The sequence below is a fragment of the Lampris incognitus genome, chromosome 19 (genome assembly GCF_029633865.1).
Source record: "Lampris incognitus isolate fLamInc1 chromosome 19, fLamInc1.hap2, whole genome shotgun sequence".
NCBI classification, from domain to species: Eukaryota; Metazoa; Chordata; class Actinopteri; order Lampriformes; family Lampridae; genus Lampris; species Lampris incognitus.
Window position 1 is genome coordinate 10,820,712 of NC_079229.1, and position 18,592 is coordinate 10,839,303.

The window sequence follows — 18,592 nt, forward strand, 5'->3', positions numbered from 1 at the left end:
GTGGCGAGCGGAGGTCGCCCGCTGGCAGCTCGCCAGCGACGGCGTCCGCGCGACAGCTCCCTGCTCTACTGAGCTGGCGTGTAATCTCCCAGACACATCTGCAGGGGCGCATCGCGCCTCGCACAGGAAGTTCACATCTCCGAATTGAAGAACATTTTCCATAGATAAAAAACACGACCTAAAAATATTCGTGGGAGAAGCGTCCCCTTGAAGAGAAATAGCCAGCCTCCCTCCAATCAACCTCTCGCCGGGTTTCTCATCCCTCCCCGCGTTTGCATGTAAAAAGGCAACCTTGGGGAACCCGGACCTAAACAATGTGGCTCTCCGCGGACGGCAGAATGCCTTCCCACCGCTTTCCCCCCGCATTCCCCCCGCTCTCAGGGCTGCTTCCTGTTTGTGTAATGGATTTGTTTTCTTTGACATATCTGTTCTTTTTCGACGAAAGAGGGGTGTGTTGGTTGCGCGGTTTACGAACTCGAGGCCAAACCCGGGGGCCAGCGGTTTCCGTGACGTTGAGCAGGATTTCAAATCTGGGGGGGGTCAAAGGTCGAATCAAAACCAGTAAACTTACAGGTACTTACATGCTAACATCACAAATGGGAAGAATTTTCCATGTCTCCAAATAACCAAGGTTCATTACAGTAATCCACTGCAATGATGCAAAGGTCAAGAAAAACTCTCACTCTCCGTCGTTCTCTCTCTCTCTCTCTCTCTCCCTCTCTCAATTCAATTCAATTCAATATGTGCTTTATTGGCATGACATACATTTGTGTACATATTGCCAAAGCCTGTCTCTCTCTGTCTCGCTCTCTGTCTATCTCTCTCTGCCTGTCTGTCTGTCTGTCTCTCTGTTGGAGTGACAAGACTCTCTGTCTGTCTGTCTAGCTCTTTGTCTGTCTCTCGCCTTGTCTCTCTGTCTGTCTCTCTGTCTGTCTGTCTGTCTCTCTGTTGGAGTGACAAGACTCTCTCTGTCTGTCTGTCTAGCTCTTTGTCTGTCTCTCGCCTTGTCTCTCTGTCTGTCTCTATGTCTGTCTGTCTCTCTGTTGGAGTGACAAGACTCTGTCTGTCTGTCTAGCTCTCTGTCTGTCTCTCACTCTGTCTGTCTGTCTGTCTGTTGAAGTGACAAGACTGTCTGTCTCTCACTCTGTCTCTCTCTGTTTGGCTCTGTCTGTCTCTCTGTTGGAGTGACAAGACTCTCTCTGTCTGTCTGTCTAGCTCTTTGTCTGTCTCTCGCTTTGTCTGTCTGTCTGTCTCTGTCTGTCTGTCTGTCTGTCTCTCTGTTGGAGTGACAAGACTCTCTCTGTCTGTCTGTTTAGCTTTGTCTGTCTGTCTCTCTGTTGGAGTGACAAGACTCTGTCTGTCTGTCTAGCTCTTTGTCTCTCGCTCTGTCTGTCTGTCTGTCTGTCTCTCTGTTGGAGTGACAAGACTCTCTCTGTCTGTCTGTCTCTCGCTTTGTCTGTCTCTCTGTTGGAGTGAAAAGACTCTCTCTCTCTCTGACACACACACACACACACACACACAAAATCTGTGAGTCAGACTCGTGCAACAACAGCAAAGCTAACAAGGCAGGTCGATTTGGTGTGAGAGATGCAGTAAATATTTTCAGAGCCTTGACTATGCCGGGGGGATGGCTCTCCAGCCGTCCCTGACACTTTCACAGCGCACAGAGAAAATAAAGGCCTTGTTAAAGTCACACTGCCCAGCTCCCTTGTGGGCTACATATGGCGAGATATATGGACTTGCGGCCTTCTTCGGCTGTCAGATGCCAGGAAGTCAGTTCTGTTACAGATGGCTGTTTGTAAAAGGCACGGCCACACTAAGCCTTATGCCCAATACACACGTGCACGGGTATTTTCCCCCAATGCACACGTGCACGGGTATTTTCCCCCAATGCACACGTGTACTGGTATTTTTGAAAACCTGGCTTTTCTGTGCGTTTTCGTCTTTCGTCCACATGCAAAGGGCATTTTAGATCACTAAAATGACAAAAATTAAAACGCCTTCTTAAGTGCAGATTTCTAAAAACTGTAATTCCTGTGTATCAGAGTGTACTTGTACAACGGAGTGGGGTTTTTTTAGCCGTCCCGGTCGCTGCTCCAACTCTCTCTGTCGATCCGGGGCGCGCCCCGACCGACCAGAGGAGGCGCTAGTGCAGCGACCAGGACAAATACCCACATCCGACTTCCCACCCGCAGACACGGCCAGTTGTGTCTGCAGGGACGCCCGCCTAAGCCGCAGGTAACACGGGAATTCGACCCGGCGATCCCGTGTTGGTAAGCAACGGAATAGACAGCTACGCTACCCGGATGCATCCATGGTTTTACGGCGTGTTTTTGGGAAACGATGGCGTCACAATTGAATTCGCGCATGCCCATTGTTGTCCACACAAACGAGTCACATTTTGCTTTCGGATTCGCCAAAACACCTGGGTCCGTGTGCCAGAAAGGTGTTAGATAAATAAAGGTGAAGAAACAAGGCGTCAGATAACTACAGATAATAAAAAAAAAACTAGTACTGTTTTTATGTTAAGTCACTACCGCCAAAGGAAAATAAGCTCAAACACTAGAGAAGAAAATTGTGAGCTCAGGATGTTCTTCGCTGGTATTTGACGTATCATTGATGTAGACTTTATCGCCACCTACTGGTCCGGCATGATTGTTCGGGCGTTCGTAGTCGTTTTTGTGTTCTCATGTGTACGGAGATATTTTGTGTACAGATTTTTTATTTTTTATTTTTTTGAACGGAAGGGGGGAAACATCCCACAGATCTAATCCAAATGAAACCAGTCACCCTTGATATTCTGTCAACCAGCTTCCCGCAACCAAAAAAGAAAAAGGAAAAAAAAACATTTTGAACTTGGATTTTAATTATTGATGATATAGTATGTGTTGGTAAAGGTCTGCTATGATTTTTTTTCTGCCATATCTGCTTATTTGTTAGCACAATTTAGTTTCTTCTTTAAGCTCTTCTTCTTCTTCTTCGAGTGTTAGTTTTTTTTTCTCCTTTGTTCTTATCTAGTGTAAAGTGTCCCGGGGTTCCTTGAAAGGCACGATACAAAACTAAGTTGTTCTTCTTCTTCATCATCATCCTCATTCAGCTGCTGTTCTGAAAACAAAATGCTAGACATTGTATCATGCGTTTCATAAAGAGTTTCTTTGTTATAAAAGCCCCGAAATTCGCGAAAAAGAAGAATGCAATGACACTTTCTAGCATCTTCTTCTACTTTCGGCTTATTCGCCATTTCCCAGGGGTCACCACAGCAGATGTGATAGTTTCCATCAGTACCCTGCAATGAGACTCTCTGGTATAATAGAAGAATACAAAACAAGCCCTAGCCCTTTAAGGTATTGTTTTCTGTTTTGTTTTATGTAATATCATTTCAGTCTCTTATCTGTGGTGCTTTTCCTTTTTTATTGTATTATTATGCACCGGTTCCCTTTTGTGTACTGTGAAGATCTCGAAGCCGAGCTGTTTGTATATGTGAATAAAAAAAAAAGACATTGTATTATGTTTTCCTGGGCGAGTCCTACTTGACAGTAAATGAGCAACTACAGAGGTGTCAGTGATCGGGATATTCGTGGACAAGTTGTTGTCTTTAATTACATTTGTTTGTATGTAAATATTCTAGATTTGTACCTTTTAACTTTCCTGTTATACACACAGCAGACAAAAACACCTCTAAAAACCTGTAAGAAGACCTACATTTTGGCCTGCTAGGTCTATGATAATGAATCATTAAATATGCCTGTGCACCGCCGCTCTGTGTAATCTACCAAAACTCTGTATATAGTGAGTGGCTCATGTTTGGATGGATGATTTTAAACAAGCACAGACGGTGAAATCAGAAATCCCATCGCTTACAGTAATCTATGTTGTCAGCCGTGAGAGACGTATTTACCATTCTCGTCATCGGAGGGTTTCGGGAAAGCAGTTTACAGTAAGCGCTCAGTCATCATCACACCTAACAGAGTATTGTCTTTCCTCAGCAGGTGGCTGTGCAACGGTTTTGCATTTTGGTGCCGGCATTGCTCTCGTCTTAAAAGCCCCCCCCCCCCCAAAGGCCTGTAGTAATTATCCCAGTCCCCAATTCATTCTGCGGCAGCTTAAGTGCTAACAGGGCTAATTGTGTTAGAGTGATTCGATTAGAAAGAGATTGGCCCATTATCACTCTTCTGCAGAATGAACACCATGACATCTAGCGTATGCTTCTTCTCGGTGGCCTTATTTCAACGACAGAGGCATGACTTTCAAATGGAGAAACGCTCTTATCATTTCAACCTTGGCATCCTTATTGTAAAGATTGCAAAACGTTGATTTTGGATTAATTCTTCTTTGTTGCTTTTTTCAACGTACAACCCCAAAGAGTGCTTTTTAGAGTCTACTTGTAGGAACATTATCGTTAGCAACCAACTGCCCATCTGAAATAGTTACAACCAATTAATTTTGGTCAGGCATCTCATAAAGCAGTCCCACAGGAATTACGGTATCTCGCTAATGTTCTCTGCTCAAATCTCAATTTTGAATCCTCCCCATCTGTTTTCCGCCTGCTCTCAAAAGAGTGTAAATCAACGTCGTGGTACGGGGTGTTGCAATAACATCCTGTCCCTACTCTGAAATATTTGTTTTGTGGGAAATGCAGTTGCAGATCCAAGAGTTGGACGCATCTTACCCTCTCTCCTCACTTGCCCGGAGGGTCTTCTGGTTTCGTTGCAGATGGCTAATGCTACCTTTTAAATTCCCAGGGAGACCGCGACGGTGCTCAGCATTTGATACCACGCGGATGCTCATCGCCGTGACAGGATACGCAACTCTGCAGAAACGATAAGGTTCCCTAATGGAGGATCCTTATCATTGGCAGCAATAGAAGACATAATGGAGGCTGATCGTGATCCCCGGAGGTGTAAATGGCACTGTTGCTGCGTTTCAGAAGTAACCTTAGATACGCAGCGCTTGGTCTCTTGATGCCCCGGCCTTGCTGAAAACTGGCAGGTGAAAAGAGAGACTAGTTCTTCCATCAGTCAGTCTAATTTACGTAGTTTCGAAGTCTGAGTGAAGAAGTTTAATGCAAGGGTGAAGTACTGGAACGTCAAAACTTTATACCTGTTGACCCCCCCCCCCGTGACCTTGCATGACTTCTCCCAGCCGCCGGGCTAAAAGGAAGTGCTTTGTAAATTAAATTTTCATTTGTTTTTTTGTTGTAGTTTTTTTTTTCCTTCCCCCTTTTTCTCCCCAATTGTACTTGGCCAATTACCCCACTCTTCTGAGCCGTCCTGGTCGCTGCTCCACCCCCTCTGCCGATCCGGGAGGAGGGGGGGCTGCAGACTACCACATACCTCCGATACATGTGGAGTCGCCAGCCGCTTCTTTTCACCTGACAGTGAGGAGTTTCACCAGGGGGATGTAGCATGTGGAGGGATCACGCTACCCCCACCACCCCGAACAGGCGCCCTGACCAAACAGAGGAGGTGCTAGTGCAGCGACCAGGACACATACCCACATCCGGCTTCCCACCCACGGACACGGCTAATTGTGTCTTGTAGGGACGCCCGACCAAACATCACGGGGATTCGAACCAGCGATCCCCGTGTTGGTAGGCAATGGAATAGACCAGACGCCCAAATTAAGTTATTCTAAAATAAGGACAAAGATAGCAAGGGTGAGGGGGCAATGGGTGTATATATTTGTGTGTGGGGGGGGGGGGTCACGCCTGGCTGAGCAAAAGCTACCAAACAGGACCTCGACTTACCCCAATGTGTTTGTTTTTCCTTTCTTTCCTCGTTTGTCTTCGGGTGTCCGTTGGGTTTCTGTAAGGGCAAACAGTGCAGACACTGAAACTGAGGGGGATTTAGGGGATGACAGCCACGCCGCCTCATCCGTCACCCTCCATCTCGCCGTGACAGCTGCAACAGAGGTGGCAGTGCCGAGGCGAGGATTCGACCACCCTATCAGCGCCTGTCAGGACCCGGGCAAAGAATAGGCCGGTGAGAGACGGATGTCTCCAGAACCAAGCTGTTGTCTGATGGGTGTTTGCTGTTGTTAATAATAGAAGGGCTGCTTTAGAAAATGTCAGATTCCACAACTTCAAGTTTGACAAATATGGATTCTTTAATTCGCCGTGTTCCGTAACGTTCCACGCCGTTATCCTCATTCGCCGTGGCCCGTCTGTCAAGTGTCCCTCATGCTGCACATGTGACGGTCATGTTATCGCTTTTAGCCATACTCAAATAATACATGCAACAGGATCTGACCAAGTCTGTTTGTCACTATCTATCGCTCCTTCACACACACACACACACACACACACACACACACACACACACACACACACACACACACACACACACACACACACACACACACACACACTACATTGTCCCTCTAGACGGGGCCGGCAGATGAGTGACAGCTGAAACACAATGCAGAAGTCAGATGCAGTGAGGAGGCCCATCGGGGCGAGCAGTAACCCAAATCCCCGTGTAGCTCCACCCCAGCTAGTTCCCGTCCCCAGACCCCCGTCACACCCCGGTCCAGCCAAGTCAAGGGCATGCCTGTGGCGACTATTAATACAGTGTGTGGACAGGTCCAATCAGAATCAGGGCCCACCCGCTCCCCACACGCTGTGCAGAGGAAGACGGGGAAATGCCCTGGGGAAGCTGATGGAGGGAGAGACTGAGATTTTTTGGGGGGGGGGTGTTGAGAGGTGTAAAGCAAGGTTATTTTATTTGTGTGTGAGTGTGGGTTTGTGTGCATTATTGTTTTAAACGGGTATGTTTTGGTCGATCACAGAGTTTGGCGTGTCGCGTGTGGAATACACAAGAAGTTGTGACGGCACACCCAGCAACCCCGTTTATCAGAAGTACACGCAACACAAGACACACAACACAAGTCACACGACACTGAATAAACTATGTAGCAGCGAATGCTAGCAGGGAGGTATCAAGGGGGGAAGAGACAGAGGAGAGAGAGAGAGACCTTTGACCTTTAACCAAGCCTTTAATGGTCCAATTCTTCATTCACATCAAGATGACAACATTAACACAAATACTCATATACACAGTGGAAAACACAACAATCGCCGTACACAGTAAAAACAAAAAGATACACACCTTCCCTTATTTGTTTTTCAGAAATGAAGAAGAAGCACTTGGTTTTCAGAGAGAGAGAGAGACAGGAGAGAGAGAAGGGAGAGAGACAGAGGGGAGAGAGAGACAGAGGGGAGAGTGTGTGAGAAAGAGAGAAGGGAGAGAGAGACAGAGGGGAGAGTGTGTGAGAAAGAGAGAAGGGAGAGAGAGACACAGAGAGGAGAGAGAGACAGACAGCGCTAGAGGAGAGAGAGTGTGTGAGAAAGAGAAGGGAGAGAGAGGAGAGAGAGTGTGTGAGAGAGAGAGAGGGCAGAGACAGACAGAGAGAGAGGAGAGAGAGTGTGTGAGAGAGAGAGGGCAGAGACAGACAGAGAGAGAGAGAGAGAGAGAGAGAGAGAGAGAGAGAGAGAGAGAGAGAGAGTGTGTGAGAGAGAGAGAGGGCAGAGACAGACAGACAGAGAGAGAGAGAGAGAGAGAGTGAACGGTTGGGGAGTGTAGAAGAAAAGAGAAGTTGAAGAGGAGGAGAAAGTGGTGAAGGAGGTGGAGAATAAGCATTGTGTAAGACCATGCATGTGTGCGTGTGTGTGTTTTTGTAGTGTGTGTGTGTGTGCGTGGGTGTGTGTGTGTGCAGGTGTTTGTGTGCATGCAGAGTGGTGTTGGGTCAGCGCCAGAGAAAAGATGGGCTAGAACAATGTGTGGCTGACTGGCTCCCATATTATTCATTCATCATAGCTGTGTGTGTGTGTGTGTGTGTGTGTGTTTGTGTGTGTATGTGTGCGTGTGTGTGTGTGTGTCATGAGGGGGTTTGTGTGTCAGGCGGTGTACTTGCTAGTCTTGCTCCTCCAGTTAAGTTGAATCAGCAAGTCCCTGGCACAGCGAGGTGGTCTCTCTCTCTCTCTCTCTCTCTCTCTCCCTCTCCCTCTCTCTCTCTCCGTCTCTCCCTCCTGCAGCCAGCAGGCACCGTCCGCCGCCCTCCAGTCCAGCACCACAGGTAGGAGCTCTCGCCTTCTTATCCTCCCTGAGACCTGTTGCACATTTGCAACAACCCTTTCTCTAGTTTTTGCCCTCTGCAGCTACGTTTTAGGTGTGTTAGTCGATGCAGAGGAACAGAAGCGGTGCTTTCAGCGCGCCTGCTCTGAAAAGTTGGAGCTGTTTTGCCGTTTGACCCTTGTCTTGTTCATAACCGAGGACCTGAATCATAGTTATCTTTATTTATCTCGTAAATGGGCGAGTCCTTAAACGTGACAGCGTCGCTTTGAGAGCCCTGATGTACAGAAAAAGACCTTCCAGAAGAAAACAGGATGTTCAGACGTTCGTCTCAGATATGTGCCACCTGTTGCCAGTGTTTGCCTGTATTGTGTGTTAGAGAGCGAGTAACACATGCGGTTGTGTGCGTGGGGAGAATCTGACAGGACAGTATGCGGACCCTGTCAGAACCATCAGGGGACGTCTCCCACACAACAGCGGACATGCGGAGTCCCGTGTTCTCGTGGGGAATGGGGACCACTTCCTGATAAACACCGTTTCTCCCCCGTTCTCTGACAAACCCACCCTCGCTGGGCGGGGGGGGGGGTGAAGAGAGAGAGGGAGAGATGGAGAGATGGAGAGATAGAGAGATAGATCTGGCTATGGGATGCCTGCGTGCAGGAGGACCGGGGATCTCCACGGAGGCTGGAGGGAGACGGAACGATGAAGGGCGCGATGGAGATGATGAGGATGTGAGGGGAGGCGGAAAAGAAATGCGGCTCTAGCGAGAAATATGAAAGATGAGAGGTGGAGGGTGAATGGAGGGTGTGTAGTAGGATGGGAAGAGAGGACAGGAGCTGAGCAGAGAGAGGTTGCTGATGGAGAGGGGTCATGATTTTCCTCCCTTGCTCGGGGAGAGAACGGCCCAATATTGTGTTAAGAAGCCGTCCTCCGGGCCCTGGGGGGGAGCTGGTGGCGGTGTTGGTGAGGTGTGTTGGCTGGATTTCACCTTTAGCGTTATCTAACGCGGTCGGTCCCGTGTCGGTCTGACACTGGACCAGCATGTGACGTGCTATTCTAAGACCGACGATAAGAGGATATATTTTACAGAGAGATCCGCCCGGGCCAGTGTGTTGAGAGTGTCCACAGGGAGTGTCCCAGTGCTGCGGGGAGCAACAGAGCGGCGCCGTGCCCCGGCCAGCGGCCCGGCGGCATGTTTAGCTGCCACAAGTCACATGAAGTAAACAGACACATGCAGACCTGCTTTCTGAAGCCAATGTTTCCATTAGTTTCAGCCCCACAACCACAAGTCACCTCCTCGTTTAGCTCAGAGACAGCTTCTCTCTCTCTCTCTCTCTCTCTCCCTCTCTCTTGCTCTCTCTCTCTCTCCCTCACTCTTGCTCTCTCCCTCTCTCACTTGTACTCTCTCTCTTGCTCTCTCTCTCTCCCTCTCTTGCTCTCTCTCTCTCCCTCTCTTGCTCTCTGTCTCCCTCTCTTGCTCTCTCTCTCTCTCCCTCTCTTGCTCTCTCTCTCCCTCTCTTGCTCTCACTCTCTCTCTCCCTCTCTCTTGCTCACTCTCTCTCACTTGCACTCTCTCTCTCGCTCTGTCTCTCTCACTCTCTCTCTCCCTCTCTCTTGCTCTCTCTCTCCCTCTCTCTTGCTCTCTCCCTCTCTCTTGCTCTCTCTCTCTCACTCTCACTTGCTCTCTCTCTCTCTCTCTCTCTCTCTTGCTCTCTCCCTCTCTCTTGCTCTCTCTCACTTGCACTCTCTCTTGCTCTCTCTCTTGCTCTGTCTCTCACTCTCTCTCTCGCTCTCTCTTGCACCCCCCTTCTCTCTCTCACTCTCTCTTGCACTCCCTCACTCTCTCTCGCTCGCTCTCTCACTCTCTCTTTCACTTCCTCACTCACTCTTGCTCTCTCTCTCACTCTCTTTTGCTCTCAAAACGGTTGCTCTCTTGCTCTCTCCCTCTCCCTCTCAACACTCTCTCTTGCTCTCTCTGTCTTGGTGTCTCACTCTCTTTCACTCTCCCTCTCAACACTCTCTCTTGCTCTCTCTGTCTTGGTGTCTCACTCTCTTTCACTCTCCCTCTCAACACTCTCTCTTGCTCTCTCTGTCTTGGTGTCTCACTCTCTTTCACTCTCCCTCTCAACGCTCTCTCTTTTTCTCTCACTCACAGACTCTCCTGCTCTCTCTCTTGCTCTCTCACTCACAGACTCTCTTGCTCTCTCTCTCGCGCTCGCTCTAACTCTCTCTCTCTTGCTCTCTCTCTCGCGCTCGCTCTCACTCTCTCTCTCTTGCTCTCTTTCTTACTCTCTCTCCTGCTCTCTCTCTTGCACTCTTTCTCTTGCTCTCACTCACAGACTCTCTTGCTCTCTCTCTCTTGCTCTCTCTCTCTTGCTCTCTCTCTCTTGCTCTCTCTCTCTTGCTCTCTCACTCTCTCTCTCTTGCTCTCTCTCTCGCGCTCGCTCTCACTCTCTCTCTCTTGCTCTCTTTCTTACTCTCTCTCCTGCTCTCTCTCTTGCACTCTCTCTCTTGCTCTCTCTCTCTTGCTCTCTCACTCACAGACTCTCTCTTGCTCTCTTTCTTACTCTCTCTCCTGCTCTCTCTCTTGCACTCTCTCTCTCTTGCTCTCTCACTCACAGACTCTCTCTTGCTCTCTCACTCACAGACTCTCTCTTGCTCTCTTTCTTCCTCTCTCTCCTGCTCTCTTGCGGTCGCTCACTCTCTCGCTCTCTTTCACTTTTTTCTCTCTCACTTTCACTCGTCCATTCTCTCTTTATGCTCTACACACACCCTGCACACTGTGTAAGTGACGCAGTGACAGTGTGGAAGCTGTGACTGTACATTTATGGAAGCTTATTTCACATTGCTGTCCTGTCCTAAAGTCACAGCCAACCTGCTATCGGGTCCAAATTACATTCACATTAGCCACTTCCTCTTTAAAAAAAAAACAACTAAAAAACAAGACAGAACAGTGTAAGAGTCAGGATTTGACCTGTCGGCAACACCACATATTTTATTCATCCTCTGCTCAGGCAGTCAGAAGCCCTCTGTGGCCAATTGAATTCCACCAAAACTCAGAGGGATCTCAGCTGGCAAACAGTTCAGGTTTCATAGTTCTGAATTATTCTAGTGAGCGCGGGCCTCGGCTATAATTGTGCTTTTCCTGCCAAAAAATTATTGGCACCAATCAAGCCTCATGCTGCATGCGGCTCCTTCAGCGGTGTGACTGCTGCCGGCTTCTTTTCCAGAGGAGCTCCACGAGGGAGCTTGGCTGGAGGAGCTCGCCGGCCAGGAGTCCCCTTCTGTAAGCTGAGCCTTCAGAGGAAGTGAGCTGTACAGGAGGAGACCAGCATGCGTGGCTCCGCTACAGACCAGCCTTCACCTTAATGAATCAGTTGGTCCGCTGGTGATTCTTATCATCTGTTTCTCTTCTTTCTTTCTTTCTTTTTTTTTCTTGAAGCAAGTCGTAAGCCTCTCATCAACAGGGTAAGAAAACTGGCTGGTTTTCAGCCTCGTCTCTCGACAGTGAGGTAGTCAGGCGGTGAGGCGGTTGTTTTTTGTTTGTGGGGAATTAAGTTGAAGACCTGCTCTGTCTCGGCATCTTTGCGTCTTTTCCCTGCTGAAACAAACAAAGGGGTGTGTGTGTGTGTGTGTGTGTGTGTGTGTGTGTGTGTGTGTGTGTGTGTGTGTGTGTGTGTGTGTGTGTGTGTGTGTGTGAGGAAAGGTGGATTCATTTCCAACCCGCTTGCGTAATTGCACGGCTTTTTTGAGAAAAGAAACATTTTGAGATTGAACATGAAACTGAATGACTGACATCTTTTGCAGTGTGGTGCACTGAACATGAGACAAGCATGCAGTTATCGGTTAATGGGCAGCATGTAGTCTTGGTCTTGAATACGTTGAATTATATCACTCCGGCGCGTCTTTGGGTGCAAAAGAAGAAGCTGGGTTTACAGCAAAAGGAAGAAATTGCAGCAATATCGTCACTGTTGGTAAAGGGAAGTGCAACCTGCAGTAAAGAAGAGGCCGATCGTAGTTTTATAGTGTGCACAAGGATACCGCTGAGGTGGTGTGTTCCCAGTCGGATGAAACTCACTGCGTAATGGGGCCCGATATAAATCATTAACTCCATAAACCGGACATTTTAGTGGACCTCTATGGTCAGCCAGATGGTGGTGCTCATGTCAGCGTGGCCCCGGTGCTCAGGCCAAGGGCAACCTCAGATAGCTCTGTTGATGGGAACCGCATTTTAAACCCACGCTTAAGCCGGCCTCCTGTGCCCCAACCGCGACTTTTCGCTTCTCTGGGCTCGGCTGCTGTTGAGAGATTCCCATGATCCCGAAGACTGGAAAGGAAAGCCCTCTGGAATGGGGTGTTTAATGGAATGTTGCTGCTGTGAACGGCTGCCAGTGAGGAGGCAGTCACCCACAGCACCAACGGGCTAAAATGGTGCTCGTGTCTTTAAATAAATTGGTTATTTTCGTGCAGCACTCCCCGTAAACAGCGGCGTATCCGCCTGCTGTACAGCGCTTCCCGGTCCTTTGTCTCGTCCGAGGTGAGGGTGGTTTGTTCACTCACCCCTCCGAAGTGCCTGTTTACCTTCCTGTCTGCGGTCACCCGGGCTTTATGGCCAGCCCTGTGTAATGTGCTCTCCTGTCCCCGCGCTGGCCACCGCCGCGCTGAAGCACCTGCCTCCGAGACACTGACCTGCGGCGTCTTGCACCAGCTCACCCTCATTACGGGGCCTTACTGATATAGGATGTTACTATATAGACCGCAGTAAGTCAAGGCCATGTAATCAGCCTTGTTTGGCGTAACCCCCCCCCCCCACATACACACATGCATACACAAACACACCTAGAAACAGGCGTCGTTGTCTATCACAGACAAACACACCTTCTGCATCCACATCATGGAAAAACACAGCGAGTCAAGATGTCCCCTCTTCCAACAGCAGTGGGTGGCATATGGTGTAGGCGTTCTCAAATATGTCCTCTTCGGGACATTAGAAATAGTCATTGAGAGGTATTCGCTGGGTAGTTTTGAATCCTCAGAGTAGAAAGCTGAAGCGTTTGGTTGGTTCCCTCCCTCAAAGCTTACATCCACAGCTGCCGTCTGCTACAGTCCTCCACTACAGTCCTCCGCTGCAGTCCTCTGCTACAGTCCTCCGCTACAGTCCGCCGCTACAGTCCTCCACTACAGTCCTCCACTACAGTCCTCTGCTACAGTCCTCTGCTACAGTCCTCCGCTACAGTCCTCCACTACAGTCCTCCGCTACAGTCCTCCGCTACAGCCCTCGCCACAGTCCTCCGCTACAGTCCTCCACTACAGTCCTCTGCTACAGTCATCCACTACAGTCCTCCACTACAGTCCTCTGCTACAGTCCTCTGCTACAGTCATCCACTGCAGTCCTCCGCCACAGTCCTCTGCTACAGTCCTCTCCTACAGCCCTCTCCTACAGTCCTCCACTACAGTCCTCTCCTACAGTCCTCCGCTACAGTCCTCTCCTACAGCCCTCCCCTACAGTCCTCCGCTACAGTCCTCTCCTACAGCCCTCCCCTACAGTCCTCCGCTACAGTCCTCCAGTACAGTCCTCTCCTACAGTCCTCTGCTACAGTCCTCCGCTACAGCCCTCTCCTACAGCCCTCCCCTACAGTCCTCCGCTACAGTCCTCTCCTACAGTCCTCCACTACAGTCCTCTCCTACAGTCCTCTCCTACAGTCCTCCACTACAGTCTTCTCCTACAGTCCTCCCCTACAGTCCTCTCCTACAGTCCTCTCCTACAGTCCTCTCCTACAGTCCTCCCCTACAGTCCTCCCCTACAGTCCTCTGCTACAGTCCTCTCCTACAGTCCTCTCCTACAGTCCTCCACTACAGTCTTCTCCTACAGTCCTCTGCTACAGTCCTCTCCTACAGTCCTCTCCTACAGTCCTCCGCTACAGTCCTCCCCTACAGTCCTCTGCTACAGTCCTCTGCTACAGTCCTCCGCTACAGTCCTTAACAAAGGACGACACACGTCCGTCCCAGCACACGACATCTGCCGTGCTGCTTTGGCCTGGGTGTGTGGAGGAAACCCGAAGATATTTCATTATTCTGTTGCCCTTAGCAACCAGACCCCCGATCCCAACAAGCCCCACATCTGCAACCGATATGGTTGTTTTTGCTTTAGGGCAAGATAGCTTTTTTTCTTTTTTTTTTTTGGAAGAAGAAGAAGAAGAATGCATCCTTCAAAAGTGGGTGAAAAACAGAGATTTTGGAGCGGCTGACTGGGAGATGAGGTGGCTCAGGTTTACTGCCCCGGGGGTCCGGCTAGTCCTGATGTTAATGTCAGCCAGGAGGCGGACAGAAGGTGACGATTGCTTGTTCTTTACAGTGAATTCAGGGCAGAGCGCCGTGCGGAGGCCGCAGCAGGGTTTGCTGCGTAAGGGGAGGTGCACAAAGCCCCTGAAGTGTGGCCAAAAAAACAGAAAAGCGGTATCATCAGTGACTCCGTCATGGTAACACCTTGTTGTGTCAGTCGTGTTGTGGCGTGAGGGGCGGAATGTTTGACATTAGACTGCCACCTTGTGGTAAAACACCCTGTTAGAGTCAAACACCTGATCCAAGGAAATGCCAGTTCTCTTTCTTTTTCAAACGGATAAACCCGAGTTACATAACTGATGGCATGGATTGCTGAAGAAAATTCTGTTTCGTTTTGGGTTTTTTTTCCTAGGGGTTGCTCAATTTCCAACCGCAAATTCAAACCACGTGTCAGCATTTCAGCATCTTTTCATGTTGCTGGGTTGGGATATGTGTGACCACCCTCATGTTTTTGTTTAATGTGATTAGTAACAGAAATTATCTTCACAGTGCTGGTAATAGTACACACCAGGCCTGTGCCAAAATTACTACACCGGCAGCACTAATGACTACATTAAGCTATTCTATTAAACATAAAGACTTCCAAGTAAAGGGGGAATTCATCTTCATTCCTATTTCACATTGGACTCTTATAAATGAAGCAAACCCAAGCCTGAGGCTAATTCTCCGCAGCATGCAGGTTTGATTTTCTCACAGAGCAAAGTTTCCACAGAGCCGAATCCCCGCTGTCCTGTTTGTTTAGGTGTGTGCTGATTAGAAGTTCCCATGCTGGGTATCTCAGCACACCAAGGGCCTGAAACGTGACATGTCTTCTCTCTCTCTCTCTCCCTCCCACTCTCCCCCTCTCCCTCTCTCTCTCTCTCCTTCTGTCTCTCCTGCTCTCCCCCTCTATCTCTACCTCTGTCTCTCCCTCTCTCTTCCCCCCACTCTCCCTTCTCTCTCTCTCTCTCCCTCTCCCTCCCACTCTCCCCATCTGTCTCTCTCTCTCCCTCTCTCTCCCTCCTTCCTGCTCTCTCCCCCTCTCTCTGTCTCTCCCTTTCCCTCTGTCTCTCCCTCTCCCTCCTGCTCTCCCCCTCTATCTATCCCTCTCTCTGCCTCCCACTCTCCCTTCTCTCTCTCTCTCTCTCCCTCCCACTCTCCCCCTCTGTCTCTCTCTCTCTCCCTCCCTCCTGCTCTCCCCCCTCTCTCTGTCCATCCCACCCCACCCCCCCATCTCTCCCTTACCTCAGTGGTTAATGGCGCTGTTAGCTGAGCATACACTTGGCCATGCAGTCTTCATTAACAGAGGTCGTAACACACAACATAAATGTTCTCCTTCCGGGTGCTGACAGTCCAGCCAGATGAGCAGACCATTTGATAAATACGTGTACAGTTTTACTGTCGCCCTTCATTAGCACAGAGATGTTTTAAAAGGGCGAGGCAGGACGTAGACTGTCTGTATAGTGACGTTTCAAAGGGCATATTTGGTATATTGAATAACATATAACATCTGTTTTTGATTGCTTCTTATTCTACAGAAATAACATAAAGCGTCAGGATGGTTTTAATGTGCAGGTTTTTTAATGAGCTGGTGTTGGCTGAGTGTTTTCATGGGTGCTGGTGCGGCTTCATGTTTATGGGCCGCACCAGTGGTAATGATGAGTCTTCCCCTAGACTGTCTGTGACATTTTTGTTGTGTTTCTTTTGTAGGACTCGCTGAGGCCCTCGCCCCAAGGCCTGCATCAGTCGCCACAGACGCACCCCGCCAACAGGGCCCCCGGATTTAAAGTTCCAGGATCTAACGCTTGAAAAAAGGGGGAAAATGCAGAATATAACACCGGGAGCAGCAGATGGGATCGATCTGAAGTGCGGCCTGTCTGGGAGCCATGAGTTCATCTTCACCATGGTACCCGTCGTCTATGGCTGTAACTTTGTCATCGGCATTGTGGGGAACAGCATGGTGGTGGCTGTCATTTACCGCTACATGAAGCTCAAGACAGTGGCCAACGTTTTTGTGCTCAACCTTGCCATTTCCGACCTCACCTTCCTCATCACCCTGCCCATGTGGGCGACCTTCACAGCCACAGGCTACCACTGGCCCTTTGGAGGATTCCTGTGCAAGGCCAGTGCAGGCCTGGTGATTTTCAACCTCTACACCAGCATCTTCTTCCTCACCGCGCTCAGCGTTGACCGCTACCTGGCCATTGTCCACCCAGTGAAGTCGCGGCGATTTCGCACCGTGGCGTATGCGCGCATCACCTGCGTGCTCATCTGGCTCTTCGCCTTCCTGCTGAGCGTGCCCACGGCGCTGACCCGGAACGTTCACAACATAACAAACACCAACACCACGGTGTGCGGCATCCTGCACCCAAAGGACGAAAACACCATGAAGCACAAGGACCTACTGTTGGCCATCAGCCTGATGAAAAGCCTGCTGGGATTCCTGGTGCCCTTCCTCATCATCATCACCTGCTACTGCCTCATTGGACGGGCACTGCTGGGCGCGAGGCTCATCCAGAAGAGCGCCCGGTCCCGGGACGACGAAGTTCTGCGCATGCTGGCGGCTGCTGTGCTGGCCTTCTTCCTGTGCTGGGTGCCCCATCAGGTTTTCCACTTCATGCAGGTGCTGACACAGCTGGGGGTGCTGGGGCACTGCGCCATTCTTGAAATCATTGACACCGCCATGCCCTTGACCATCTGCATCGCCTACTTCAACAGCTGCGTCAACCCCATCCTCTATGGCTTCGTGGGGCACAACTTTCGTAAGAACCTACTCCGCCTGTTGCGCTGCTCACCGGGCGGGGTGGCAGACACGCACCCTAGCATTAGCTCCAAGATGAGTGCTCTCTCCTACCGGGCCTCCGAGGCGCTGACCCTAACGGCCAAAAACAAGGCCTCCTCTGATGTGAAGTGAAAGAGGGTGGAGGGAAGACATGCATTATTCCCTACTCTTTTAGTTATGTGGTACAAAAAGGGTTTAGGGGTGGAGACATTCCAGTGCTCTTAGAGCCCCAACTGTATTAACAAGGCACTGAAGCATGCAGACATGGCTGTAATGTTGAATGTTGTATTCATATCCTATTATGAGTTAGCCCAAGAGATAGTCACTACCTTGCCCACTGATGAAGAGCTGTCAGAATAATTATTTGTCAAGCGCTAAAACATATGTCTGTCACAATCACAATGGCAGATGCATTATTCTAGGCCTTAACTGAACCATGAGGATGCCCGTCGGTATAAAAAAAAGGATTCTTTTCTGCATTCAACAAAATAAAAATGGCATAGTGTATGATTCATAAGGAAGACCTAAACATCTTTGCCGATGACTGAACTTTTTATATACATAAGATATGTGTAAGCACTGCAGGGGTTTGCCATCTCATTATACGTCACGAACAGTAATATCCATGTACAGTTGTTTTCATGTCAAGTGGTAAATATTCTGTGTGTTTTCGCTGATTGGGACGATGATTCAACAAAAACAAAAAAAGCTAAACCTTAAGCCCATTAAAGATCACAAGCTAGCTGCCTCGTGCTCCAGCAGCGATAAACAGGTAACGATCTGAATGATGTCTAATATAAAATGCTGTCAGCGGATAACCCCGTACTACTATACTATTGATAGGTGGTGTTTGTGAGTTACATGTGACATTGTCAAATTGTGTGTATTTACAGAATGAGATTGAAAGGCGAGTGGCTGGGAAAGCATACTGTATAAAGTAATGTATGCAACACTACTACACTCCTGGTAGGGTGAATATTGTCAATATCTGTGGTGGTTGTCTGTGGTATTTAAACATGTCGATGATGCTGTTGTGTGAATTTTTTTTCTATTCTGTTGTACAGTTTTGTGAATATATGGAAGTATGAATAAAGTGACAGAGATTGCGCAATCCTCCATTTTATGTTTTCAATTCGCCCGGTGCAGGTCATGCCTGTTGCACATGTGCTGTAAATGGGTTATCAATCTCCAGAGCTTCTTTAAGGTCATGGATGTTGAGTATTACAGTACATGCTAACTGAGGTGATAATTCAAACCACAGAGGATTTAAACTGACCTGGGCCCAAGGTTTCCCCCACAAAAGTGCAACTAAACTGACCTGTGGTATCTAATCATTTAGTTTGTATGTGTGGGAGCTGTGTCTCTATGCTAATGCTGCAGATACCAGGTGCAGAGACTAGTGCTGCAGATACCAGGTGCA

General features: G+C 49.1%; 1 protein-coding gene across 1 annotated transcript; it reads left to right on the forward strand.

Moving 5' to 3' along the window:
* Nucleotides 1-7,945: 7,945 nt before the first annotated feature.
* Nucleotides 7,946-18,283, forward strand: agtr1b (angiotensin II receptor, type 1b). The gene is made up of 2 exons (XM_056299577.1): nucleotides 7,946-8,073; nucleotides 16,101-18,283. Exon 2 carries the CDS (start codon nucleotides 16,213-16,215, stop codon nucleotides 17,302-17,304), a length of 1,092 nt encoding a protein of 363 aa, XP_056155552.1. The 5' UTR covers nucleotides 7,946-8,073; nucleotides 16,101-16,212; the 3' UTR covers nucleotides 17,305-18,283.
* Nucleotides 18,284-18,592: the final 309 nt, after the last annotated feature.